This window comes from Seriola lalandi, unplaced genomic scaffold, assembly GCF_002814215.2.
Source record: "Seriola lalandi dorsalis isolate HSWRI2012SDOR001 ecotype SW California unplaced genomic scaffold, Sedor1 jcf7180002054575, whole genome shotgun sequence".
NCBI lineage: Eukaryota > Metazoa > Chordata > Actinopteri > Carangiformes > Carangidae > Seriola > Seriola lalandi.
In genome coordinates, this window is record NW_019525128.1 from 71,880 (window position 1) to 99,524 (window position 27,645).

Genomic DNA, 27,645 nt, shown 5'->3' on the forward strand with positions numbered 1-27,645 from the left:
TGCTTTAGTTCATTTTATTAACAGAGTTCAGAGGGAAAAGCATTCTCTATCATCAGGACAGTCAGTCTGTCAAAAAACACATCACCATCATCATCCTCACTCTTCATCTATTATAAAAATACAAGTGCCAAGACAAAAGTCAAGTTTTTAATATCTTTGTTCCATTTCTAAACCTATGTTGTTTTCTCTTTCAACAAGATTGAAGTTTAACCAGTTCAGGGCTGAATTACAGCTGATCACATGGTTACTAGTAAGGGTTTGGGTCATCTCAGAGGAAACCATGAGTCTTTCACTGCAGGAACTGTAACCTGATTCTTTTCAGAACCTTATTTAGTAACCCTTCCTATATGGTGCCCAGATTTAATTCCAGGAACTTGTCTCTAAAGCGAGCAGAGAACAGTGGACACAAAAGTGGAACCGACGATAATGGTGTTATGATTCACTAAGTTCCTGTGGTGGAATGAAGGGCTAAGAGTATCCCTGACCTGCCAACACTGAAAGGTTCCTACTCTTAGGTTTCAGCACTTCTTCCCATAATAAAGGAACAATTGCTCAATCACTGTTGGTATTACAGGGAGGGAGACCATGAGTGGAAAACACTGATTTTTGGTGCACAAAGCTTCTTCTCCGGCATACATTCACATACAGTACGGCAGGTTTTTGACAATGGGGGTCTCCAGAGGTGGTGTACTGGTGGGGGCACAGGCTCTAAAGCACTTTACAAAACACTAAAAACAGTAAAAATAAATAAAAAAACTCTCACACTCTCAGACAGGCAGCCAAACATAAGGCACAGGGGGCGGAGCTTCAACAGACAGGTAACAAGCTTCAAGGTAGACCTCCAACTTTGGGGGATTGTCAAGTCTTAACTTCACCTGAGGGACCAAGTGATTCGCTATGGCTTAAAAGAATCTAAGACCCAGACATGTCGCAAATTTACAGAGGTTGGGCAAAGCAATTGTTTTAGCTTGTTCTTGGCTATGAAGATCCCAAGTCAAGAGTCAAGGTTAACAGGTTCCAGGTTTTAGTCCAAGTCTAAAATGTTGTGCTTTGAGTCCAAAAGAAGTTATTATTTATCTGTCTGCACTGACAAATAAACTTAATGTCCTTCTCTGTGACCCGATTTGCTGCTGTCAGACTGATTCAAAGTATATGTTGTCAGGAAAATCAGATAGATAGACAGATGACAGATAGGTAGATAGATAGATAGATAGAACACATTGTTGATAATAATAAAATCAGTTAATAATAAATAAACAATGATAATTAGATTAGTTCACTTCCTTTGCCTGAGGTGTTGTATAGCCTGATGGCAGTGGGAACAAAGGATCTTCTGAACCTCTCTGTTCTGCAGTGCAGTGAGATGAGACATTTGCTGCAGCTGTAGCTGCTTCTCTGTCCTGCCAGAATGAATGTTGTGGAGAGGATGGTTGGTATTGTCCAAGATGGATGTCTATCTTACATTGCATGCGTCTCTCCACAACAGTCCTGAGTGAGTCAAGACTCCTGCCAGTTGAGTTTGGGGACGACAGCGAGTCGTTCCAAGTCAAAAGGCTTAGGTCCAAATTAAGTCATAAGTTAATTGTATTTAAGTTAACCTAGAGTTGCGAGTCTTCTGTCTGTTTTTCTGAAGCCATCAGACTCATTACCTGAGTCCAGGCCATGTGATTTGAGTCCATGCCTCTTCAGTTTAGACAGCTGGGATTTTAGAACTTAAAGGCTCAAGTGATTTGATTTGTTATTGATCATTAGACTCAAAAAGGAAACTGAAAGGATTAGGATTTTATGAGTTAATTCTAAAGGATACTGGACTGAGATTTGATTGAATGTTACTGGACCCCAACCTTAGGGCCTAAATTATAGCAACATGCTACGAACATTGATCCAACACGTCAGAAGAAGATGCACAAAGCGTTTGCTTAGCGCATTTTCACTGGAAAAACTTAAACCACAACTAAGAGACCTTTCACCTGAGTTTTCGTCTCTGTACATGCATGATGGTGCTGAACCCGTTAGTGAATTACTTATCTTTCCTGTCTGCCAATAGTTGAGATCTGCTTTTCTCAGTCAACTCATGGCAAGATTTGACTCTATGATCATCTAATCTGATAGAGGGAACACCTTGAAAGACAAAACTATCCTATAGTCTTATCCTTGCAATGTAATGGTCCGTATAGCTGTGTCTATCTCATCAACAATTGTGGCCATCTTTGAGGTTTTGGCATAAGGAGATGATGTCCCTTATTCTTACCCCCACCTCCATACCTGTCTGGCTCTGGTGTTTGCCCAACCAGGAAAACAGCTATCAAATGAGCACAACTGCAAACCTACTAGAATCAGTGAGCCAAGTGGAAATGTCAGGAGCAGTTCAGAGGGTGGTACAGAAGTCTGGAACTACGGTAGTTAATAAACAAAATACACCATGTCAAGTGTTGGTAGGTGGAGTATTCACGAAAAACCATCTGCTTTTTACATATGATGTGGTTCTGCTGACTTCAGACCATGACCAACCGTGAGCACTAGGATGGTTTGTAGAGGAGTGTGAAGCAGCAGGGTTGAGATTCCACAAGTGTGAGGCCATGGAAGTCTGTTGGACAACAGTGGATTGTTCCCCTTGGATTGTGAGTTGCTGCCCAAGTGAAAAGTTCAAATAACTCAGGATCTTATTCAGGAATAAGATTAAGATGGATTTTAAGACTGACAGGTAAAGATAGCTCAGCATGAAGGCAGAGCTCCATGTTCTAACTCTCATCTATTGTCATGAACTCTGTGTAGTGATAGAAAGACTGAGACTGCAGACTCACTGAATCCTACTTATTTTGGCCTACATCTAAACACCGCACTGCTGTCCTTATGTCTAGGTGTTTTGTCCGCAGGTTGAACAGAGTGTTACTGGGCTTGAACAGGGATGTGGTGTTTGTTGAACTGTATTCAACAACTCAAGAACTCCCAAGGTGTGAACGACCCCACAAGAAGTAAATGCCTTTTACCAATCAGTAACAACTGAAGAAGGCTTTTGGATGAGAGGTGAAACAACAGGTATCTGTTTGGACACATTTTTGTACATATGGAACTGTGTGGTATCTGGACATTTTGTGCTCAGGTTGGGTTCAGACATGTGGTGCCAGTTGTATGTAGATGGCACATAGCACTGACATGACGGACAGGTAGAAGAGGGCGAAGCCGGCCAACTGGACCCGAGGGGAGGGGCTAGTAGGGGGGGGTGCCATAGAAAGCAACATACCCACTGTCCCATAAACCCCGCCTCCTTTCCCATCCAGGACCTCCCCCACTGAACAAAGACTGTCCTGGGGGTATTGGTGGTGGGGTGAGATGGACATGGTGAGGAATAAAAACGAGAAAACAAAAGAGTGAGATTGACAGAATAAAAAAGGATTAATGAAAGGCGGGAAGATGAAAGAGAAGAAAGAAAGTTGTTAGTTGAGGAGAAACAGCTTTTTGTTTCCTGAAAGATGAGGAGACGACAGTGATGTCACAGCCAGTACACTTCATGTTTCTGAAGGCTACAGACACTGGATCCTGGACTGACTGAGAATCGAGAGGCTTTGTTGTCCCTCATCTCTCTCTACTTCATATCTCTTCATCTCTCACTACTGTTTCTATCTGATTGGCCATAAAATACTCAAAAATAAAAGACTGAGACAAAAACCTGTATCTGCTTTAATGTATTTGATCAAATGGTGACATCACTATCTAATCCTTGTTTTTTCTTCCAAGAAGTGGTTATACAAGAAATTCCACTAGTGTCAATACCATTCATTCATTCATTCAGACTGAATCCAAATGCCCAGACTTCACACTGCAGGAGCTCAGTAGTAATTACATACCTGATGATGCCCTTCTATACGTATTCCCTATATGTATGTATCTGATGTACAGTACCCGACCAACATCAGATTTTTAAAAATATTTCAGGATGGGTTACAGGAGGAAGAAGTTCCATTACCTCCAATGGTGGTGAACACGTCATGGTACATATGAATGAAGTCCAGAGGGCGGACATGTGGATTCAGCCTCATTCATTCATTTCTGTTAGTTCATACACCTGTGTTACCTGTGGGACTCCAATCCTGCGACACGCCTCCAGGAAGTTCTCTACATTTCGTCGACATTTGGCCATGGTGAGTTTAGGCTGCAGGGCAGAGGGAGGATCAGTCAGTATGTTCATCTTGTCTTCAGCATTATTACTATTATCATTATTATTATTGTTAACATCTTCATTATTTTGATTATTATTATTATTATCATTATTATAATAACTAACAGCAGCAGAGTGATAATAATCTGTATAATCAGATCTGTCCTCACCACAGCAGGAGAGGGGACATGGATGCTGGGGACGGACCGTGGTCTCACGTGATTGGCCAGGTGACACAGCACCACCCCATCTGTCAGAGCTGCTCCCAGGTCACTTGGCAACGACACTTTGAGCCGAGCTTCAATGTTCTGGAGTGACAGGTATACGTCAACTTGTGTTATCAGAGCTTATATGTTGTATGTAGCAGCAACTATTGTATTATTCAATTTCTCTTCAAGTCAACTTTCAAGTAAAAATACAGATACATGATCCGTTCAGCAGGGTGAGTCAGAACAAGGATGAGTCCTGGTCCACAGCTCCAGCAGCTGTGGGGACAGGGACTGTCCAAGTACAGGTTTAGGGGGGTGGTGAGTTCTCAGTTCTCAGCCAACAACCCTGCTTCTGTCAGGAAGAGACTCAGACAGAACACAAACTACAGACCTACACCCCCACTTCATACCATCCTCCCAGCCCAGCTGCAGCAAAAGGTCCCCAGCTGAGCGTGCCTGACTGCACCCGTAGGTGGATCACTGACTTCTTGTCTAACAGGAGGCAGCACGTGAAGCTGGTGAAACATGTGATTTGGACCATCAGCACTGGATCGCCCCAAAGCTGCGTCCTTCCTCCTCTAGTCTTCTCCCTGTACACCAACACCCGCACCTCCATCTAGCTCCTGGGGTTCACAGCTGACAGCACCCTAACTGGACTCATCTCTGATGGGGATGAGGTGGGCCGTCTGCTGACCTGGTGCAGAACAACTTGGAGCTGAACGCTCTAAAAACAGCAGAGATGACTATAGACTTGAGGAGGAGCCCAGCAGAGGATGTGTTTCCTGTGGGAGCTGAAGAAGTTCAACCTGCCAGAGACAATGATGGTGCTTCTATATCATTGAGTCCACCCTCACCTTCCTGAGCTGCTCCACCAGCTCAGCATCTTCTCCAACCAGGGGAGGAGCAGCACAAGCCTCCTCCTGGTTCTGAGGAGCGGCAGTAGCGTCACCTGGAGGACAGAGATAGAACAGCAGGGTCAGACTCTACTGACCCAGCAAGTACAGACTGTAACTGACTGACTGAGCAAACATGTCTGCTGCCTTGCTCAACAGCAGGGAAGACAACTGCTGACCTTTCCTCTTCTCTTCTTTCTGGCCAAGGCGAAACAGGAAGCTTTCTGGTCTCAGACTGGCGTCCGACAGGAGGACCCACCCCCTGAGCTGGGGTAAGAAGGCGACTGATTGGCTGGAAGAAAAAACACAATCAGTCAAAGTAAAAGAACAGGATCTAAATATGAGGCTCATATATCTGCTTGATTACCTGTAGGAGACAGAGCTGCTCTGTCCTCTCCCTGCAGAGACAGAACACAGGACAGTTACACACCTGAACACGCCTGCCAGACCTCAGCTGGATGAAATCACACACATTGAGTTGAGAGTGTTGGACTATTCACACCTTCAGTTATGACAATTTAATGTGAAATTTATCTGTTAGATTTAAATGATACTCTGTTTTCAGTCAAACTATCAAAGAGGAGCAGAGAAATAACTCCAGACTGATTCTTCAAGCCAAACTGAAATGAAACAGTTCCCGTTTGACCAGTTCACACTGAAACGGACAGAGCAGAAGCAGCATGCAGGTTGCAGTACCTGCAGCAGACAGGAGGTGATATCAGAAGCATGAGAGCGACAGCCGTCTACAGACACTCCAGTAACAGACTGACAGACACACAACAGGGAGAGAAGGAGGAAAGTGGCAGAAATAAAAAGATGAAGGTTTAAACTTCAACACAAATGAAAACCAGAACTCAGAGGGTTCAGGTCTGAGGATCTGTTTGGTCTGAAACAGATCTAATGCTTTCAGTCAGAGCTCGTTTAAACTTCACTAAGCCCTGAGTAAGTTTATATGGTGGAGAAATATATTTATATATAGAAACCCAGAAAACCACATTAACTACTTTTGGTTTTCTTTATGGAGTCATTTTGTCTGGTTTTATCAGCATCTGTTGCTTTAATCTTAATTTAAAGACACTTTGTGCAGGTACAGGTAAGCCAATAAAAACGTGATGAACTGTGTGAGCTGATAAACTGAGGTCAGGCCTCTGAAATATTTAAGGTCCATATTTTACTCTTCTCCTGTGTTTTATTTGAAATGTTGATCCAAGACAATATATATTTGTGGTTTTATGGATCAAAAACCATTTCAGTGTAATTTTACATCTCTTTGTTGTGACATCACAAAATTCCAGTTTTAAGGCTCAGTTTCTGAATACAGGCTGTGTGCATTTCTCTGTGGACTGAGGCTTTGATACTTTCACAGTATTAATATAGAACCTAGACCTGATCTATAATCAAACAACACATGGACATCTTCCTTTATACTATATGGACCTTTAAATCTATAGGTAGAGACCTCTCTGTACTTAGCATAAAGCACAACTGCTAATTGTCACAGCTGCTAAATTAAAAACAGAAAATATATAATAATCTGACAGCTGTGTATATCACAGCTGTCAGATGTTAAATTTTGACTGAACTTAAAATAGTTGAGTTCAATCTGAAGCTCTTTTAACAGATCTGTTGAGTGATCCTCATTAAATAGTTTGTACATCAGTGACTCTTGCAGTCTTTCACAGTTTCTTACGTGAGAATCATCAGTTCATACTCTGAGGTTCACAAAGTTAGAACTGACATCAGATCAGTGTGTTAACCACAAGACGATAGTGATGCAGCAGACACACACAGACAGCTGGGGTCAGAGGTCACCTGTTTGTGGGAACCAGGTCGTCTCTTGATAGTGTTTGTGTTAAAGTCAATCTCAAACACCAGAACACACTGAGATGGTCAGACAGATATACAGAGTCAGGATGGAGGGAGAGAGGAAGAGGAAAAACAAACTAAAGAGGAAGTGAAGACCCGGAGGACCACAACAACAATAACAACAACAACACAACAGATGAAAATCATAGATGATGCAGAAGAAACAAAATCAACGGAGTGAAGATGAAGGAGAGAGAAGAAGATTCAGTTAATTTTAAAACTAAAAAAAAGTGAGTTTCATTATAAACATGTTTTAACAGAGTCGGTCTGATTCTGTTGTTTCCACTTCTGTTTAGTTCAGTTACAACACACAGGATCAAATCTAATCTACAACTACACTTAAACAGGTTCAACATCTACAGCAAAAACTCATCTGTCAGCAGTGCTGTGCCAGTTCACACTTAAAAAGAACTAGTTCAAAGTTCAGTTCATACAGATGAAAATTAACTAGTTCACATTCATTTGTTGTGTTTTTTTTTAAAAAATAAATAAGCCGCTTTTCTCTTTCAATATAACCCCCTTCTACCCATCCATCACCAGCCCCAAATCATTGCATCTCCCAAACTAAATGAATTATTGTACACCACTGAAGAATCACAGACATGAGATACATTTAGAATCCGTCTTCATTTGTCTGTTCATAAAACTGGCTTCAGCTGCATCTGTACTGTACCGTCTATATCGCTAGCACCAGCCATGCTGGGCCGTGTCTATGGAGGGCTCATGCGGCGTGCTGTAAAACTGTCGTAAAACGTGAGCGGCGTTCACTCTAGCGAGAGCTGTTCGCGTTCATCATTTTTAAACTGTTTCGTTCAGTTCGGCGTTCACAAAAAATATGAAAGTGTTCAATGAACACCGTTCATTGAACACTTTCATGCACAACACCGTCTGTCAGTGATACTGTTCATACATTTCCTTCACATTAAACACAGACGGACAGAGAGACAGACAGACACACAAAGAGACAGACAGGTTCAGGTTTGTAGTCCTAAAGCATCTGAACCATGACCTCTCAACACTTCATATCACAGTTTTCAGTAAATGCAGAGACGTCAAATATAGTGTCACAGTACACCTGTAACATCTCAGCTAACATCTCACCTGTGATCACCTGTACCATCTCAGCTAACATCTCACCTGTAACATCTCACCTGTAACATCTTTCTGTACTACTTGCTGTACTTCACTGTCCTGAGCTTTCTGAGATAATACCCTTCACTGATGTGGAACCTAATGCAGAACTCCACTAAAATCTACTTATTAGTAGGTAAACGTGGGTGTTTAACACAACCTGGATTCAATGATTGAGGAAAACATTACAACAGGTGAATGAACACTCTAGTTTAAACAGCAGTGAGGGGGAGGACGGCGGCAGGCAGGACTATGATGACAAGAGGACAGGGAATGAAGGGTGATCAAGGACTGACAGGAGGACAGGTATGTTCATTCTGAGTCTTCAGCGTAAATGAACCAGGTGGAGTCAAATTTAGAGGAACCTGTGATGTCACTGATTAAATGAGAGCAGAAGACCCAGAATCATTCAGATGTGTGTGTAACATCAACACTGAGCCTTAGTCCACAGGGTCACTGATGAATCCAGACTCGCTGCTGGTCTTTTCAATAGGTTCAGTGTGTCTGCTTTTAAAACATGACCTGACCTATGAACTTATTTATTATATAAAGATACTGTTACTTTACTAACACTCCTCCTCCTGTGTATGTTCGTGTGTGTGTGTTCGCGTGTGTGTTGTGGCTGACTGTTGCTGCTTCGTTGGCTGATGGGAGCTTAGATACCATGAAACAGCTGAACAAGAGGCCAGAGGTCACCACGTAAACTCTACAAACTGAAGGATCAGATCCAGTTGATATTGATTGATTGATCATTGCTGCGCTCAGTGATCAGAGAAAAATTGAAACCTTCAAATCTTATTATTATCTTATTATCTCATATTCAAGCAGAGATGAGAGGAAAAAACAGACAGAAGAGAGTCTGATGATCAACAGCTGGGCTGGGCTTTACACAACATGGTCTGAACTCAGTTAAATTAAAAGGTCAGGACATTGACATGACATTTTAGGTTACACCCACTCTGTACTGTTGATTTTAACAGCTGTTCAACCATTAACCCGTTACTTTTAGACAAGCTGCACTGTTTCTACTTCTCTTGCTAACTAGTTTTCATGTGCTCTTAAAACATAATGTTCAGGTGACTCAACATGGCCATATATATTTTTATTCACATCTCCACATACCCCCAAACAACTGTAGAAGGACCCCCAAGTTGAGAATCACTGTCTTAGACCATAAAATAAGTATTGGAAATTAGTGAAGTTATTCAGTCCATCTGGGGTCAGGGGTCAGAGGTCAGAGGTGGAGAGTTCTCCAGTTAAATGTATTATTTTGAATATATCAGGGAAAGAGTTATACTATAAAAAGTGGCATTTATTGTGAAAGAGCCACAGGAAATGGAGAGTAAAGTACTTGTTGACATCTGTGGTGATGAAACATAAATCTGAATGATTCAGATCAGCTGGTTCTGGACTGATGAAGAAGCTTTTACTTTGGAGGTCAGTTAGTATATTTATGGGGCAGGGCCAAACTCTTACCATGAAGAGGGCGGAGTCATCAGTGTGGGTGGAGCGTCTGGAGGGGTAGACAGTCTAAACGAACACACACACACACACACACACACACACAAACAAATACACACATCAAAGACACACATTAACAAACACAGACAGATGTGATGTGCAGATGAACAGGTGTTGTGATGAAGGGGCATGGCCTAAACAGAGGGAGGAGGAGCTAAAACTGAAACCATGGAACTGAATTTATAATGAGGGAAACAACCAAAGGTCAGAGGTTAAACTTTGATGATTCTGATCAACATTACTTGTTGTATATCATCAGCTGCAGTACGGGAGGGGCTGATCCAGAATCTCAGTACACAGTCCTGGATCAGGACTAACCAACACTGTGAGTGAGTGCAGAGCTGGAATCACGTCATGTGATCAGAGTCAGACACATCAGACTCTGAGCAATGTTCGTGAGCAGGTGGAGATCTGAATTTAACACGGTCCAGACTGTGGAGAGGTGAATTCTTTGAGAAGTCCAGCATCCTTGTTGCATAAGGAACTAAACAGCTGTTGAACCCAGAGACTGTATAAAGGTGGATGACATCACAAATCCACAAAGTGAAGCCAGAACATCTTAATCGCCCCCTGGCGGCTATAAACCCTGCCCCCTCCAAGTTAGAGGATGGACCAAAACCACAAATCAAAGAACATGAAAATAAACATTCTCAGAGATGTTTCTGTCAGTTCAGCTTGTTTTCATCACACTGATGTTCAAGTGTTTGTTTTAAGGATACATCTGGTTTTAATTAGCTATATGATGCTATAAAACAGGAGCGAAACACCATGATTGACAGCTGTGATTAATTTCATGATTGGGTCCACCCCCTGATCACTACTAAACAGACTGCAAATGATGTCATCAGCTCAAGATAGTTTGACTTCATGTTGTACGGAGACAGCAAGAGGAGACGTCTTTATCTACAGTCGCTGGTTGAACTGGTTTGAGCAGATCTGATCATGTTCTTGTTGCACAGTGGAGGAGGGGGTATGTGAGATGTGTAGAAGAGAAAACATTTTTAAAATGCCACACACACACACACACACACACACACACACACACACAGGAAGACAGACTCACCTCACTGTCTGGACTGGACTTTGTTGGACTCTGAGCTGCTTTATGCTGAAAAGCAACAGAGTCAGTGTCAGGTCATGTTTGAATGACTCTCCTCTTCACTCCTGACAACAGGAAGTGTCACATGAATACTGAACCAGGTTCACATCTGATTGTTAATGTGGGACTTTTCTTGAGAGTGATGACAGGTCAGATTCATTTTATTATTTTCATTATCAATAATAAACAGTAACTGATGAGTGAAGAGAAATGACTCACTCATCTCTGATTATACAGATAGATTCTATTGATTAAAATCACTATGATAATTATGAGTAACTTCTGTCTCAAACACTCCTATATTATCCCTTCCATGGAGGACTTTTATTGTGAAACAGAAAAGTGAACAGAAAAACAGGAAGTGTGGAGTTTCATTTAACTGGGTGTCATTTGATGTGTGGATATGACAATTTCAGCGAAGATCAACAGTTTTCTGATCAGACGTCAGTCTCATTGCGAACAACACAAATCTCTTTTACTACATCTTATTTTCATGGGACCAAGGACATTTAAATCCAAACACAGGCAGCCAAACCTGAACTGTCTTTTATTTTGACAGTCCCGGCCAACAGTGTACTGGTGTGCGACGGGTGAAAACGGTGGTACCTTGGTGTAACTGGTGACGTTGTCTCTCTGCAGAGAACGGGTCTTCTGTCTCTCCTCGTCGTACCTCAGAGCAGCGAGCTGAGCTTCCCTCCTCACCCTCTCCACCCCTCCTGGAACGACACCTCCTCTCTGAGGGGGGAGACAGAGGGAGAGGACAGAGGGAGACAGACAGGGGGGGATGGCAGAGGAGGAGACAGAGGGGGAGTATCAGCAGCAGAATTAGTTTGTTTGACTGAGGTTTTATGTCAGCCATCAGGAAGAGGAGTTGTTACCTGGTTTTGGGAGGTAGAGGGTGCTGTGACACCATCGACCACACTCCTGAGAGACAAACAGGTAGACAGACAGGATGTTAGAGAACAGCTCAGAAATGAATTCAGATAAATATGAATAAAACTGAATTGATATTAATGTGTGTGTGTGTGTGTGTGTGTGTGTGTGTGTGTGTGTGTGTGTCTGTGCGCGCGTGTGTGCGCGTGTGTACCGGATGTGTCTCCTTGTGTCCTCTGTCCTCGGCGAGTTGGTTTTGACTGGAGAACCCTGAAAACAGACAGGAAGTCACTCAGGGTTTTACAAAATAAAGTGAGATCAGTTTCTAGCTCTTGTCAGTACAGGTGGGACTGGAACCAGTACCAGAACCAGGTGATCGCTCTGAACATGTGTAAGATCCACCTGCTCTTTTGATTCATAGTCAGGTCCAGGAGCTGAGATGACCTCAGATCAGGACACGTCATTCGTGTGTCAGGTGACACGTGTATACTTCATGTCTTTGGTCAGACAGGTGCAGGTGTGATTCCTGGTGGGCGGAGCTCCTACCTCTCTGGTGATGCGTCTCTCGATGTAGGCCATGAACTGAGAGCTCAGGCTAGCGCTGTCCCCTCCTCCTCCTCCACCTCCTCCACCTCCTCGACTCCCTCCCCCCTCCTCCTCCTCCTCCCCCACACAGCTGTCTATGAAGTCTATCTGCTCCAGCTCTACATCTGATGAACACAGAGAAAGAGAGCAGAGAAGATCATTAATCAAATCGATCAGTGAACTGATCAGGTTTCAGTCAAACAGACATTTGGGGGTATAAATACAACTCCTGAGCAGCTCTGAGTCCTGAACCACAGAGAAGGTTTAACATACCCAGGATAACTTCCTGTTATCTGGTTTAACTGAACCTGACATTGTCCTGATAACCTGCAGTGTGAAGCTGCTTATCACCTGGTTCAGGTACCTCTGGTTTACCTGTCCAGGTATGAGCTCATTCATGTGACAGAGGAAGAGTTGATTAGAACCATGAATAAAGTATTAATATGATAAGAGAAGGAACAGATCTGTGCAGGTGAATTCAGTTATAGTGACATCAGAAAGTGAAATGTGAACAAATTAGGAGAGAAACCTGCTCCAGAGCAGGTTAGGAGTTCAGCATCAGTTACCATGGTGATTTACCCTTACCAGAGTTAAACCTGAAGTTACCTCATTGACCTAATATCCTGCTTCAGTCCAGGACTCTGTTCTGAAACTCAGCTCTATGTCAGTATTTTAAATGTTGGAGAGGTTTTATTCAAACAGTGTAAACATGTTTACACTGTTTGAAATTGTTTGATCTTTAGTCAGAAAGTCGGCGTGTTTTCGTCACAGTAAATATTAGAGTGTAACTATTACTACTATTACAAGAGTCTGAATGACAGAGTGTCACTGAGAAGAAAGACATTAATATTAATGGATCTTTTCTTTACTTCTGTTTGGGTATAATCCACGTGTTGCAATGAGCTACAACTTGACCCTGTATCTGTTTCCCTGTAGTCAAACACTCTGATTACCAGCAGCTGAATCAGCTGTGATCAGCTCCTGTCTGCAGTAGATCATGATGTTCAGACACTGGATTACTGTGATACTGAAGAGAACTTAAAAACAGGAGGATTCTGAATGAAGTTTTGCACCCTGTTTCTCTAACTGGATGATTCTGGATGATAACACTACCACTGCACAGAGAGGTATCGTTAAGATTTTAACGGCACTACTACTTTTATCGATACCACTTATCGATCTGGTATTTTAACAACACTCTTATCGAGACTTTGTTATTTTGTAAAAGAAAAAAAAAAAAAAAAATTAAGAACAGAATTAACATTGCTTATTTTCTCATATGTAATTGATTAACAGAAACAAACCCCCCCTTCTTCAGTGACCTGAAACTGAATTTCTGAACAACAGTTATTATGCATATGAATATAATATATATGAAATTAAGAACACACCCAGAACGATCAGCCAATGGTTACTTTTCATCATTGACCCATGTTTGTATAATTTAGTTAACTTTGTGTGTGAGCTCCAGGCTGCAGCATACAAACCACACCTGACGCAATGGCGTAAATTAGAACCTGGACAAAAATATTTGATTATGTAATTTTACCCCCTTATAGAAGCCCTCCACACTGAATTCTGCAGAAGAACTCTAGGTGTTCAAAGGAAAATGCCAAACAGTGGCTGCCAAGCAGAACTGGGACGTTTCCCTTTACTGCTAAACAGTAACCGGCAACAACATTTTGGACACATCTTAATTTAAGTCGGAAAAAAGACAAACTGGCATTCAAAGCACTGAAGACCCAAGAGCTGAACCCTGAAAACAGTCCCCTCAGTCAGCTGATGGCAGGGTTTTTCCTGCGTAGAGAATTTGAGGCGGCCGCCTCTGTCAAATTGCTGCAATTGCTGCTATACGCCACCACAGCAATGTAGTGGCGCTGTATCATAATCTGTGCATCAGGTAGAACATCCGAAATTGCCAAAGAAGAAGAATATGAACGTGCTGGATTTTCTGCCTGCGGAAGGAGGCGGCGACCTGATTTTGCTGCTATTCAAACAAGTGAATATTATCTCTTTTACACCCAAGCACCACACCCAGCTTCTTGAAAAGTTTCCCTAACGTTACATCCCATTGTGTATGTTTTTTTTGCAGAAATGTCTCAAATCACAGATTATTTTAAAAAGAGTTTGTGAGGAGGAGACAGGTGAAACAGTGCAGAGTACAGACATCATTAGTTCTTCTAATATGGGAAAAAAAGTTAATTCATGTTACTGACGAGTTCCGGTTAATTTGTCAGGACTGAAAGTAGGCCTAGTCCTCAGCCACAAGTGGAAGGTGCCGGTGGAGGAGTGTATTAATGAGTGTATTTAAGCCGACGTTTACATGACTTTTAACATCAATTTTTATTCATCTTCCCAGATGTTCTCAAAAGTATAGAGTGAGTGGCTTTGACCCGCAGTGGCTGAAGAGATGGACTCACTCAGGACTGTTGTGGAGAGCAATGTAAGATGGAGGCCATCTTGGACAATACCAACCATCCTCTCCACAACATTCTGGCAGGACAGAGAAGCAGCTACAGAAGCAAACATCTCATCTCACTGCGCTGCAGAACAGAGAGGTTCAGGAGATCCTTTGTTCCAACTGCCATCAGGCTGTAGAACACCTCAGCCAAAGGAAGTGAACTAATCAAATTATTATTGTTTATTTATTATTAACTGTTTTTATTATTATCATTATCAACAATGAGCTAATGGACACATGAATTTCCCATAGGGGATAAATAAAGTATCTATCTATCTATCTATCTATCTATCTATCTATCTATCTATCTATCTATCTAAATTGGCAGAGTATCTCCACTCTGTCAGAGATACAAAGCAGAGATGGATCCTGACCAAATACAGGCTCAGTGACCACCAACTAGCAATAGAAACAGGACGATACAAACAGACATGGCTTGCATGTACCTTATTCTTTTACAAACTCAGGCTTTGTACGTGTAAACTCATTACAGTACAGTCAAGGTTGTCCTGCTGACGAGATCACTGTAAACTTTCTGAAAATCACTGCATCATTTTCCCTCAAGCACATGAGCGCTCTTTCTCCCTTCTCCATCTCCTTCCTGTTACTCTCTGCATGTCCTCCCGCCTCCACAGTTGCAGCTGTAGAGTTTGGATCTGCAACTGCAAACCACTTACTGCCCCATGATCCTGTTCAACAACTGCTGCTAAACCTGCTAAAATGTACTATAAGTATAATGATAATTATTAATGTTATTAGCTGTCATTACTATTTTGATCAGTAGGAGCAACACAGTTGCAATTACATTACTATTGCTGTTACTGCTGCTACTATCACTATTATTAATATTGCTATCACTGTACGTTTATGTTCTTTTCTTCTGTGCTCTCTCTCGCTCTCTCCATCTCTCCAACCCAACCGGTCGAGGCAGATGGCCCCGCCCACCCTGAGTCAGATTCTGCCTCTTAAAAGGAAGTCTTTCCTTGCCACTGTTGCCTAGTGCTGCTCTTGGTGGGAATTGTTGGGTCTCTGTAAATAATATTATAAAGAGAAGGTCTAGACCTGCTCAATTTGGAAAGTGCCTTGAGATAACTTATGTTGTGAATTGGTGCTATACAAATAAAAATCGACTTGACTACATAAACATGTTTTTGTTCATGCTAATAAAGCTATTTTGAATTTGAATTTTAATTGAGAGAGAGGGGGAGAGAGAGAGAGAGAGATCTTTTTCTGGATTGGGAACAGTGAAAATGCATCATTCATATACGAATGTCTTAATGAGAAACGGAGTTGGTGAGATAAAATGTGCGGGAGAACTTTTATGTCGCACTAATTAACAGGAAATCTATTTTCTTAATTTCTCCAGTCCTGAGAGCAGCACCGAATAACATCGGAACTTATCTGTCTTTAAAAATTTAGCCCCGGGGCCCATTCAATACCGGGTTTCGGTAGCCATCCCCAGTTCAAACTGATCTGAGAACAGAAACCCCTGACTCACGTGTTCCATTAGCCAGTAGTGGTCCTCCTCCCCCTGCTGGTCTCAGTCTCTGGTCTCTGCTGATCTCAGCCACTCTCTGTGGCAGCTCCGACAGCTCCTCGGTGGGCTGAGCATACAGACAGGAAGTGAGGGTTAGTACACACGGGAAGAAGAGAAAGGACTGGTGTCCTTCATGTCTTTGATCAGGATGTGTGTGTGTGTGTGAGTGTCTGACCTCGTTCCCTGACCACCTCTTGTCTCCGCTGTCAACGCTGTTGAAGCCTGAATCCAGTGCTCCATATGGACGACCAGGGTACAGCTCATCAACACTGACACACACAGAGTGAGTTATTTACATTAAGCTAAGACACCATCATCACTTCCTGTCAGGCATTCACAATAAAAAATAAAAAATAATTATTGTCCTGTAATTAACTTATAATCGAAACTGTTGTTGATTTTCTGTCATGTGACTGATCAATGAATCAACTTCTGACTTCACCAGTTAATGATGACGACAGATGATGAATACTAATGTGACGTGTGTGTGAATGAATGAATGAATGAATGAATGAATGAGTGAGTGAGTGAGTGAGTGAGTGAGTGAGTGAGTGAGTGTGTGTAATGAGTTCAGACCAGGAGCTGAAGGTCAGAGGTCGTCTGTCATAGTCTGGGAGGTCAGGGGTCGTCTTACTGGCCTCCAGGTTCAGGTATTTAAATATGTGGACCTTCCCTTTAATACAGATCTATTCAGCGACACAGAGAGAGAACACTGAGTGACAGAGTCTTCAGATGAATCCAAACAGACAGTAGGGCAATGACATCACTGCTGGTGTACCTGGGCAGGTGGGGTCTGCAGAGGATTGTTGTCGAGGACGATGGTCTGTAGCTGTGCGAGTCGTCGATAACAGACGGGGATGGAGGTCACCTTGTTACAGGAGAAATCCAGACGCACCAGAGGGAGGTCTGCCAGCTCTGAACACCAACACAAACGCATTAACTTCACTCTGAGTCCACTGACAGTCCACCTCAACAAGTTTAAGGTGGTTTCCTTTGTGTGCATGGTACTGTGTGTTTACCTTGGGGCAGTCTGACCAGGTGGTTCCTCCTGATATTCAGGTCTCGTAGAGCCTCCAGCTGACCCACCTGAGACGGTAAAGTCTGGATCTCATTACAGCTGACATCCTGCAGAGGGGATCCACACAGCCTTCAAACACTGATAACAAACAACTGATCGTAAGGATTAACAAACATGATGATTCAGTGAGATGACAGACATTTGTAACCCGACAGATGTGACTGTTACAGCTAAAGTCACTGTGTTGTAAATGAATTATTATAGAGCTAATTTATGGTGATCTTTGATCTTTATATGATTTATCATCACTGTGATCTCTGACTTATCAACATCTGTTAGGTCATTGATCTATTAAGAGATGTTCGTGTTGATACTGAGATGTAAAGCTCTGATGTTTTATAAATCCATTCACATCCATTTACATCAGTGAGGACAAAGTAAACAACAGAAACAGCTGTCTGCTGTATGATAATCCTGATCACCAATCAATACCTGATGATCACAGCTGTGGTCCTGACAGAGTGGCTGATCCTCTATCATGGTGTATGTATCTGTGTAGAGGCTGATGAGCTGATACTATGCGTCTCTCACAGGAGATAAAACCCTGTGTGTGTCTCCCACTGGGTCCCAACCTGAGGGTCAGGACCTCCTTAAGGGGTGAGGTGTCTCATCATTATTAGAGACCAAAGGACAACGTATAAATATATACAGTATATATATATATATATATATATATATATATATATTTCTGTGACATATTCATCTGTGACATATTCATCTTAATGGAAATGTTACTTTCTTCTTCAGGTCTGTAAATGAGATAAGAGAAGAGTCTCAGTGTGGACTCTCATGTCCTCACTGATGCTAGAAACAGTGGTATGAACAGTAGGAAGAAGAACCTGTGACAGTACAGACATGACATCATCTCATCCCCAACCCAGACTCAGTATTCCTGTCCACAGACCAGTTCAGTCAGGTGTCTCAGCTGACCCAGTTCTTCTGGAAGAGAAACCAGTTTGTTGTTGCAGGCGATCAAAACCTTCAGAGGAAGACTGCAGACCACCACAGGGAGGACAGACAGCTGGTTCCGACTGAGAGAGACAGACAGGCAGACAGAGAGAGACAGAGACAGAGAGAGACAGGCAGAGAGAGAGTTTCTTCTTCAAATATACCAAACTATTGAAATAAACCATTAAACCTTTAGTTTAAAGGATCTGTCTGGTGTTATTCTACATGTCAACAAACCTTATGATCAGACTCAAACCAACAAAGGGTCATCTCTCATCACTTCCTGTCTGTGGCTCATTGGTTCTACTGACACAGATATACTGTTTTATTTATGCCAGGCTCAGTCAAGCAGCTGATCCTCCAACAGTCGTCACAGTGATTTCTATCAAACAGGAGGAAACTGTGACTTTCTTGGGGGACTATTTTCAGCTGTGGATGAATCCAACCTTGGTGCTGTGGTGAGCATTTACAGCAGCAGGGCAGTGTGAGGAATCAGCTCTATCACAGGAGTCAGTGTAAGCTTGAGTCTGTGCATGGGATCTGATGATGGTAAGAAATGTGTGTCTGTGTGTGTGTGTGTGTGTTACCTGAGGTTCAGGTAGGTGAGGGCCTGCAGGTTGAGCAGACTATCTGGCAGAGACCTCAGACAGTTCTGGTAGAGGTTCAGGCTCTCCAGAGACACGAACAGACAGACCTCCAGAGGAAGCTCGGACAGACGGTTACGAGACAGATCTGGACACAGAGACAGAGATCAGGTTACAGTCATATCAGCCTGTCAAAAGCTGCATTTCTGAGTCAGATCCTTCTATGTTTGCCGGTCTACATGTGAATCAGGGTGATCCTCCTCCAGTCCAGAAGGAGGCAGTAATGTACCTGAAGCGGTTTGGTAACTGACAAAAACAAAAGAAGAAGAACTATTTGATAATCTATAGCTAATGCCTTTTCAATAATGATGTTATCTCTACAGTGCAGCTGATCTTTTAACAGCAGAAAAATGTATTGATCATGCGATCAATATTTCAGCTGCTGTTCCAACACAGTCCTGACTCAGACTGTCTGAAGTTTCTGGAATTATTCTGTTTACAGTGATGCAGGTTAAAGAAACACTCCAGTTGACTCGGGGGACATCATGTGATTCATGTAGGGGTGCAGCTCTGGTACAGCTTACATATGGGTAAGTGAAATCTGTCTCATCTGCACAAAACCCACACAGGGACCTCAGACATCCTGAGATCATTCCTGCTGGTCAACAGACACTGCTGCTGAGAGAACCTCAGACTTCCTGTTAGAACCAGTCAACACATTCACTATGACACAAACAGGTGATTTACGAGAGTCTGACCCATGTTTTCTGAGAGGTCAAGACCTGTCAAGACAGTCTGCTTTTATGGAGAAAAACATTTGAATTTAAACCCACAGCTGCTTATCTCCACATCTAACTGTTACACATCAACATGGCGATCCATCTGTGGTGGTGTCTGTGTGACCTGATTAATCTCAGTCCAGTGTTCCCTCTCTTTCTTTTAGCTGTTTGGTCTCCACCAGTTCCTCTTTAGCTGCTAAATGTTCCACTATGTTCACCAGCTGCTCTCTGACTGAGTCTGTCTGCTGTTTGCTGCTCAACAGGTAGAGGACAGAGGCTGAAACAGATGTTTCTCTGAGAACAGCTGGATGAGAGCAGAGAGATTGAAGCAGAACAGATAAACACTGAGCTGAGAGTCAATGTGAAGCTCTGAGTCTTTTATCTTTTTCATTTAATCTGACAACTCCTTCATGCCTCTACAGAAATGTGGTATTAAAGAATACTGTGTGTGTGTGTGAGAGAGAGAGAGACTGTGACAAACTTGAGAGAGAGAGAGAGAGAGAGAGAGAGAGAGAGAGAGAGAGAGAGAGAGAGAGAGAGAGAGAGAGAGAGACTGTGACAAACTTGTGACTGAGTCTGAAAATAGAAACCAAACCTCTAACAACACTCTGTCCTCTGTCTTCCTCTGTCTTCAGAGTCATTACCCAATCAGATCACTCTCTGTAATTGTCATGGTCACAGAGGATGCCATTACTCACACTGATCAGCTGAGCACCTCACTTTAACCCTATAAAGTTTCTGGGACCCTGACATCAGCCCTTCTTGTCTACAGCATGACACAGGTCACATCCTGCCCTCTAATAGATCATCAGTGTTACACAGGTGTCGTACTCCCAGCTCTCACTTTCATTGATATTATCTGTTCTCTTCTCTCCTCCTCTCTGTGCTCATATATACAGTATTTTAATACAGGTGAATTCAAAATAAAGCTCTTCTCATGTTTTTCTGTTTCTGTTGTCACGACAACAGAACAAGTTTGAAACAGTGACTGAAATTTGGTCCATTAAGACTACATGTTAACCAGCAGTCACTTCCAAGCCGCTGCTGAAATCCTGATTTATTAACCACATTACCAGACACGTCAGTTAAAGACAAAGACTGAGCTGTGATTTCAGCTGTACTTACTGTAACACGATCAGAGAGTTAGAAGAGACAGAATAGAGAGAGAGAGAGAGAGAGAGACCAGTTTATATCATTGTGTTTTATGTGTAACAGTTGGTCATATTCTTGTGGAGATATACCAGTATATAACACAATATATAATAATATACTGCAGTGAAATACACTTATAATACATAAAATGCAATACATCAAAATGTATATGTATATATGTATTACTGAATATATATATAATATAAATATGGCTGCTCACAACTAACTCCACCACAGCTCTACACAGGATCCTCAAGATCATCATAGACTGGATCACAGACAGACTTGGTAACAGATTGGATCACAGAATGGATCAGACTGGATCACAGGCTGGATCACAGACAGACTGCAACACAGACTGAACACAGGAGCTGCTGTTACACCCTGACAGCCTCAAACACATAAGCTTCACCCACACACACGCGCGCGCGCGCGCACACACACAAACACACACACACAGGGTTCTGTGGGATGTTCATGTTTTCTCCATGTTCACACTGTAGAGATGTTGTGATTCCTGAACTTGTGTAACAGCTGATACTGAATAAAATATCTAACAGCAGTAAACTATTGACCCTGTGTGTGATGTAATTGCTGAGAGTATTGTATGACACAGGATAGAAAAAGTACAACACAAACACAACCATGAATGATGAATGTATGATCTACTCTGACTGTCAGTCATTAAAATATCTCTTCCTACACTCTGACATTAGAGCCACTCCAAATTAAAGCCATACATACTGGACACGTTTTCATGTTACATGTTGACAAATTACTGACGTTGTGCTAATGGCTAATTTACCAGAAATCAGTTCTTCTTCACTGCTCTAAAACCCTTGTTGCCAGTGGTTACAACTTCCTGTGTAGACTACTGATTTTAAGCAGCAAAGAAGAATTGATTTCTGTGAAAACTGTTGTTTTCTCCGGATGTCAAACTATTAAATGGATAGGGGTTATTTGACGTGGTGTTGTGTGCACTCCGTAGGATGGCATGTGTGTAGGAATACGTTAGTTCAGCGGTTGAAAAAAGTAGTGCCAAAGGAAATTGCTGTTTTCACGGGAAGATAAACCACTGAAAATATTCTACATGAAGAGTACATTTAAACAGATACTGGACTGCTTCTGTTGGCATTTTTAATAGTGTCTAAAACACGTTTTTTGTGGAGGCCCTGTGCACAGCAACACATAGCTCTGCCACTCTGCCGGGTCAATAACATCAATGACAACATTATTTTTTGGTTGTGAGGTAGTTAAAAAATATGTATATATGAAACGCAAATATATTCAACTACAGCCCTGTTTATTTTCTGTGCTTCTGGTGACTTGACACCACATTTTCATTGCTGATCAAATAGAGTTGGTAGGGTAGGCTGCTGCTGTGTCTGTCTAGTTGCTGGTCAACTTTTCTCAGCTTCAATCTGGTATATATATATATATATATAGAATAAATAAACTGTCTATTAACGTTACAGACGGGCAGGACTGATAACGTTTGCTGCCTAGCTCCAACATTATTATTAGCCATAGCCACTAGCTTAATGATAACTTAACAGACGGCTAATGGGGCTATAAGCTAATGTTACTGTGTGCCGCCAGCCAGGTAAAATAATAATGCAAAATAATTCCAAGTGGCACTTTTTTCATTTTCAACTAAAACAGGTTGTGAAGGTCCTTCAGCAGCTGCCATGTTAATGTAGTTTTATGCTGGCGACACCAGCTCAGTGTTGTGAACGTCAACTAGCGTTGATGTGTTCAGCTCCTAGTGAGGGGAGGGGCTGTGTGCCTGCCTGTCTGCAGTGCTGCTGTATGAAGTTGTGTGTCGCCTGGAGGAGGCTCATGTCTGCAGGTCTTTACAGAGCCACTCAGCACATCGAACACACTTCAGTTTCAGTCTGAGTGTGACTCTGACCAACATCAAGACAGAAACTACAGTTAAACAGTGAGACGCCTCCCTGACCCCCCCCCCCCAACCTGACCTCATCTAACATGTCTAGAAACCTATGAGAGGTCACAGGATCTAGAGCTGTGTTCACACATCCACACACAGCTGGAGGTCTTTGTTCCTCTGACTGGACACATGTTTGATGATGTTCTACAGACCAGGAAGTGCTTCATGCGCTGTTACAAAGCTTGTTTCCCTGTGTACTGAATACAGCTGCAGTGCTATGAGGTGTGTTGTTTTCAAACAGAGAGAGAGAAAGAGAGAGACAGAGAGACAGGGAGTCAGAAGAGAGAGATGCACAGAGAGAAAGAGACAAAGAGAGAGACACAGAGAGAGAGAGACAGACAGAGAGTCAGAGAGAGAGAGAAACTATGGGAAACTAATCTGTAGTATCCTGAACTCCAGGATACTGAACTGACAGAAGACAAGAGGACAAAATCATACTTAGTAAATGTCAAATTGGCTTTCTTCTAAAATTACAGAACCTCCGATCATATATACACCTTACACACTTCAATCAATAAACATGTCCACCAAAAAAGGGAGGGAAAATATTTGCTTTTTTCATCAATTTTAAAAAAGCCTTTGATTCCATTTGGCATGAAGGACTTTTCTACTAGATGGTAAGGCATATGATCTTACAAAATGTCTGTACAAGCACAACCAGTGTGCTGTTGAAATCAATAATCAAAGAACAGAATATTTTACTCAGGGACATGGTGTGAAACAGGGATGCTGTTTAAGTCCTACATTATTCATCCTGTATATTAATGAACTTGCAGAGCAGTTGGACCGATCAGCAGCTTCAGGCCTCACACTCTTGGACACAGAGATTAGATACCTGCTTTATGCAGACGACCTAATTCTATTATCCCCAACCAGTGATGGTCTTCAACATAACCTGACCATCCTAGAACCTAGACAAAAACACTTGATTATGTAATTTTACCAACACCTTTATATGGAAGTGAGGAGAAACTGTCAGTTCTCCTGGGTGAAGCGACCAGCAGCTTAATATGTCTCTGCCTGCCACAGCATGAGGGACTCACAATAACATCCCCATAAAGACACATATGTATGAGATTAAATGATTGTATATAAATAAATGTATAAAACTGTGTTATAATTAGGGCTGGGAAGAGATTAATCGATGATCGATAATTGATCGTTAAGAATTTTGTCGATCACATGGAACCTGATCGATCTAACGTGGTTGTGCTGTGTAGTGCGTCTTGAAGCAATTAATTTCACTACACTGCAGCAAGCAGTCGCGTGCAATTTAAATTTTTCAACGGAGAAAAATGAAAACTCAGCTGCCAGTGCGCGGGGGCTGCCGTCGGCATCACAGGTAAACATGAAGGCAAGGCGAGGTTGGTGTCGGAGCATTTCGAGCTAAAAAATAATGAAGCTCATTGTAAACATTGCAATGCTGTGTATGAGCGACGTAGCTTTGGCTTGTTATTTGTGAAGAGGTTTGGCTCAGAGCCTTGGGCTCCGCTGCCATTAGGAGTGCCGCATATCTTTTTGTTCTGTTTAATAGTTAAACAATTAAACTTTAACTGCCGTGTTTAAGAGGATTGTTGTTGGACCATAATTTCTTCTTGAAATAAAGATTTCATTGAGGAAAAAGACGCTTTCTTTAGTATTTTCTGCCATAGGCACTTTTTTATATAAAAAATGAATAATTAATCGATAATAAATCGTTAATATCCCGATGATCGATCAAAAAAAATTCTTCAAGTGCCCATCCCTAGTTATAATATGTTGAATTAAAATATTGTATTTTTTCAAATCTGTATCAATAGACATTTATTGTATTTAATGTATATTTTAATAATTTGTAAACTTTTTTTTTTCGTTTTTGCTCATGCCAATAAATCTATTTGAAATGAATTGAGAGAGAGAGATGGAGAGAGACCTTCACCTGGTTATTTAAAAGTTATGTTAATAGTCAATGTTTTCTTATGAACATATGATTGAATTGGAAAATGTCTGTGGAGTTGTCAGTTATAGTTGTTAAAGTAAACTGCAGCTTGTTTCTCTCTAGTGTAAATTATTTTGGGTTCATTAGAAACTGTGTCAGGACTATTTAGACTGTGGCAGATGACATCAGTAGAGTGGGCGGTGCTTCAGTGTGGCCCTGGGCACATTCACATTGCTAAAAGAATGTGGCCACATGCTCCCTTCATATATGGCACTGTGATTAAAATAATTGGTGGCGTTACCTTTGGTCTCTGAAATAGTTCTTCAATGTTTGACAAATGAAACTCTCATTGTTTTAGGTCAGCTGCTCAGTCTGAGGCTCAGTGTTTGAGCTGGTCTCATCCACATCTCCAGCTTCACTTTGACTGACTGTGGACTCTGACTTACTTTTACTTACATCACCACATGAAATTATTGTCGGAAGTTTTTTCTAAGAACAAGTAGTGATAAGTGATAACTAATGGGGATCAGAATAAATAAATAGATAAACTATTTACCAATCAATTCTCTATTGATTGATCTACTAAACTTTAAACTCTGCAGCACATCTTTTATTAAAATCCCTGATTAGACCATGTAATTTTAAAATCACCCACTTGTCTGAGCAATAACTCTCCCCAAATGGATCTAAACAGAGGACGATGCTGCGACAGAGAGAGACAGGATCCACCTTCATTCACAACCTGTTTCAGATCATATACTGTACATCTCTTTTCAAACATCCATCCAAACCAAGGTAGGCCAGTATGATGGTAAACACCAAGCAATGGTGCCAAGAAAAATGGAGGAGAGTGAAATTGTAAACACAGAGCAGGAGCATCCCAACCAACAGGATGAAGGAGAAGAGCTTGATACTAAGATGGTGAGCCTGCTGAGGTGTGGACAGTACTCTGTGGTTATGTTAAACCATTTCTGAATTTACAGAGCAATCAGTGTATCATCACATATATTATTACTGTGATGTAAAATGACATTTTTCAAAATAGAGCATTTTGGTAATTTCACTCATACCAAATTCAACCATCACAAACCTAATGCAAGCACAGAGATCCTGCTGATGATGATAAAATACTGAAAAACACTGCATTATTAAATGTATCCAAATATTTAGTCTGTTCAGCAGTGTTGGGCTTGAAATAAGCTGCATTCCACTCACATAACATCTCCTCTGTCTGTCATGGGCACTGAACACTGACTGAGAACCAGAGGCCCTGTTCGGACCTGGTATTAGTGATCCAATCACAAGTATAAATAAAAACATTATAGATATAATTATGCCAGTTCACACCTGGCTTTAAAATGCGTCTCACAAGCATCTTGATTGACCACTTGTGATTGGATCTCACTTAGTTGGGACTGATCAGACTGTGGCAGAGGATGCCAGTGGAGTAGCTGGTCCTTTCGCATTTGCGTTCACACTGCTAAAAGGAATGTGGACACGTGTCCCAGACCACATCTGAATGATGTATCACTGAAGACGCATATTAATACCAGGTCTAAACAGGACCAAAGTGATCGGATCTCAAATGCGTCCTCAATGCGTCTTGGGTGCCTTAAAACCTGTATTTAGAACTGGCCATGTGATCGGATCACCCGAGACCGATGTTAATACCAGGTCTGAACAGATCCAGAGACTGAATTGACATGATGATTGTGTCAATTCCATCCTGTCCTACAGACAGACAAACAGACAGACAGATGACGGGTAACCTCCTCAGCTCCGTTTGTTTTGTCTGTCAACGGCGGCCGTCAGTCTCGGGTGGGCGGAGCAGGCATTCATTCACTCCTGTCTCATTATCTAATCAGAATCAATACGCTAAATAAAACCAAACTCCAGCTGACGTCAGAAACTCGGGGTGAGGTTCTAATGGCTCAGTGACCCCGACACAGGTAACAGTAGCAGAAGCAGGTCCTCTACGTCTTTACAGACTACAAACACACCTGGAGCAGTGTTAGCGTGCTAGCTGCGAACACCAACAACCTCCCATTAACAAACCTTACAGGTGTAATAATAGAAGCCATGGGGCAGCCCCAACTAAGGCATCTTCACCTCTATTTAACACAAAGAACCGACATGAATCACAGATACAACATAGTGTTATACAAGTCTGATGCTTTAAAAAGAGACAGGTTTCATTTAACCGCGCTAACTAGCTGAAGTTAGCTAACGTTATTTTGGATTCCTGCTAATGAATGGATCAGGTTATAGAAATTATTTTTGCTTTCACAAATGTTAAAAAGTCTAAAAGACACTCCAGGATATAAGTTAGTGTGCCGATATTAAGGTTCTAATATTTCTGAGCAGCGTTTCCTCACAGTGGAATCACGACAGGGGAACTTTTTTCAGGGGGTACAGTATTTTGTCATAACACCGGCCCTGACGGTTTCCCCGTCCCGTCTTCTCTGGAGCCTCCAGGTTGGATTTTCACTTCCTCCGCTGTTGAATACATAAAAACTGTCTGTAAGTTACTTTAACCGCCCCGACAGAGTCCCGCCCGGCTAACATAGTGTGGTCCCCGGGCACCGCAGCTCACTCACCGGCCCTTGTGGTGTCCGTCAGGTCGTGGTTGGCGGCGCTCCGGGGGAACTCTTTCAGCTTCCTGCCGCTGAGGTTCAGACACCCGGTGGCCGAGGCTTCGTCCAGCGCCCGGTCAAGAGAACGGTTCCAGGGCGCCGGCCCCGCCGGTCCCAGTCCATTATTATTCCCGACTAAAACATTCCCAGTGCCGCCGCCTCCCACTGTGAAGCTGAGTCCGGTGTTGTCCGCAGACCCCAACAACACCGAGGCCGCCATTACACACTCCGGCTGTTAGCTCTCCGTGCTAACGGCTAACTCTCCCAC

The 27,645-nt window shown here is 42.3% G+C and overlaps 1 protein-coding gene across 1 annotated transcript; it reads right to left on the bottom strand.

Moving 5' to 3' along the window:
• Positions 1-27,645, bottom strand: LOC111663353 (leucine-rich repeats and calponin homology (CH) domain containing 3). The gene is given in 21 exon segments (XM_087176959.1): positions 1-3,308; positions 4,076-4,153; positions 4,330-4,467; positions 5,223-5,317; positions 5,441-5,500; positions 5,503-5,553; positions 5,629-5,659; positions 9,735-9,788; positions 10,843-10,887; positions 11,485-11,613; positions 11,757-11,802; positions 11,966-12,021; positions 12,298-12,461; positions 16,296-16,401; positions 16,510-16,603; positions 16,911-17,020; positions 17,113-17,249; positions 17,354-17,459; positions 18,317-18,443; positions 18,948-19,092; positions 27,342-27,645. Coding segments are annotated over 21 exon segments (2,226 nt in total). The 5' UTR covers positions 27,598-27,645; the 3' UTR covers positions 1-3,110.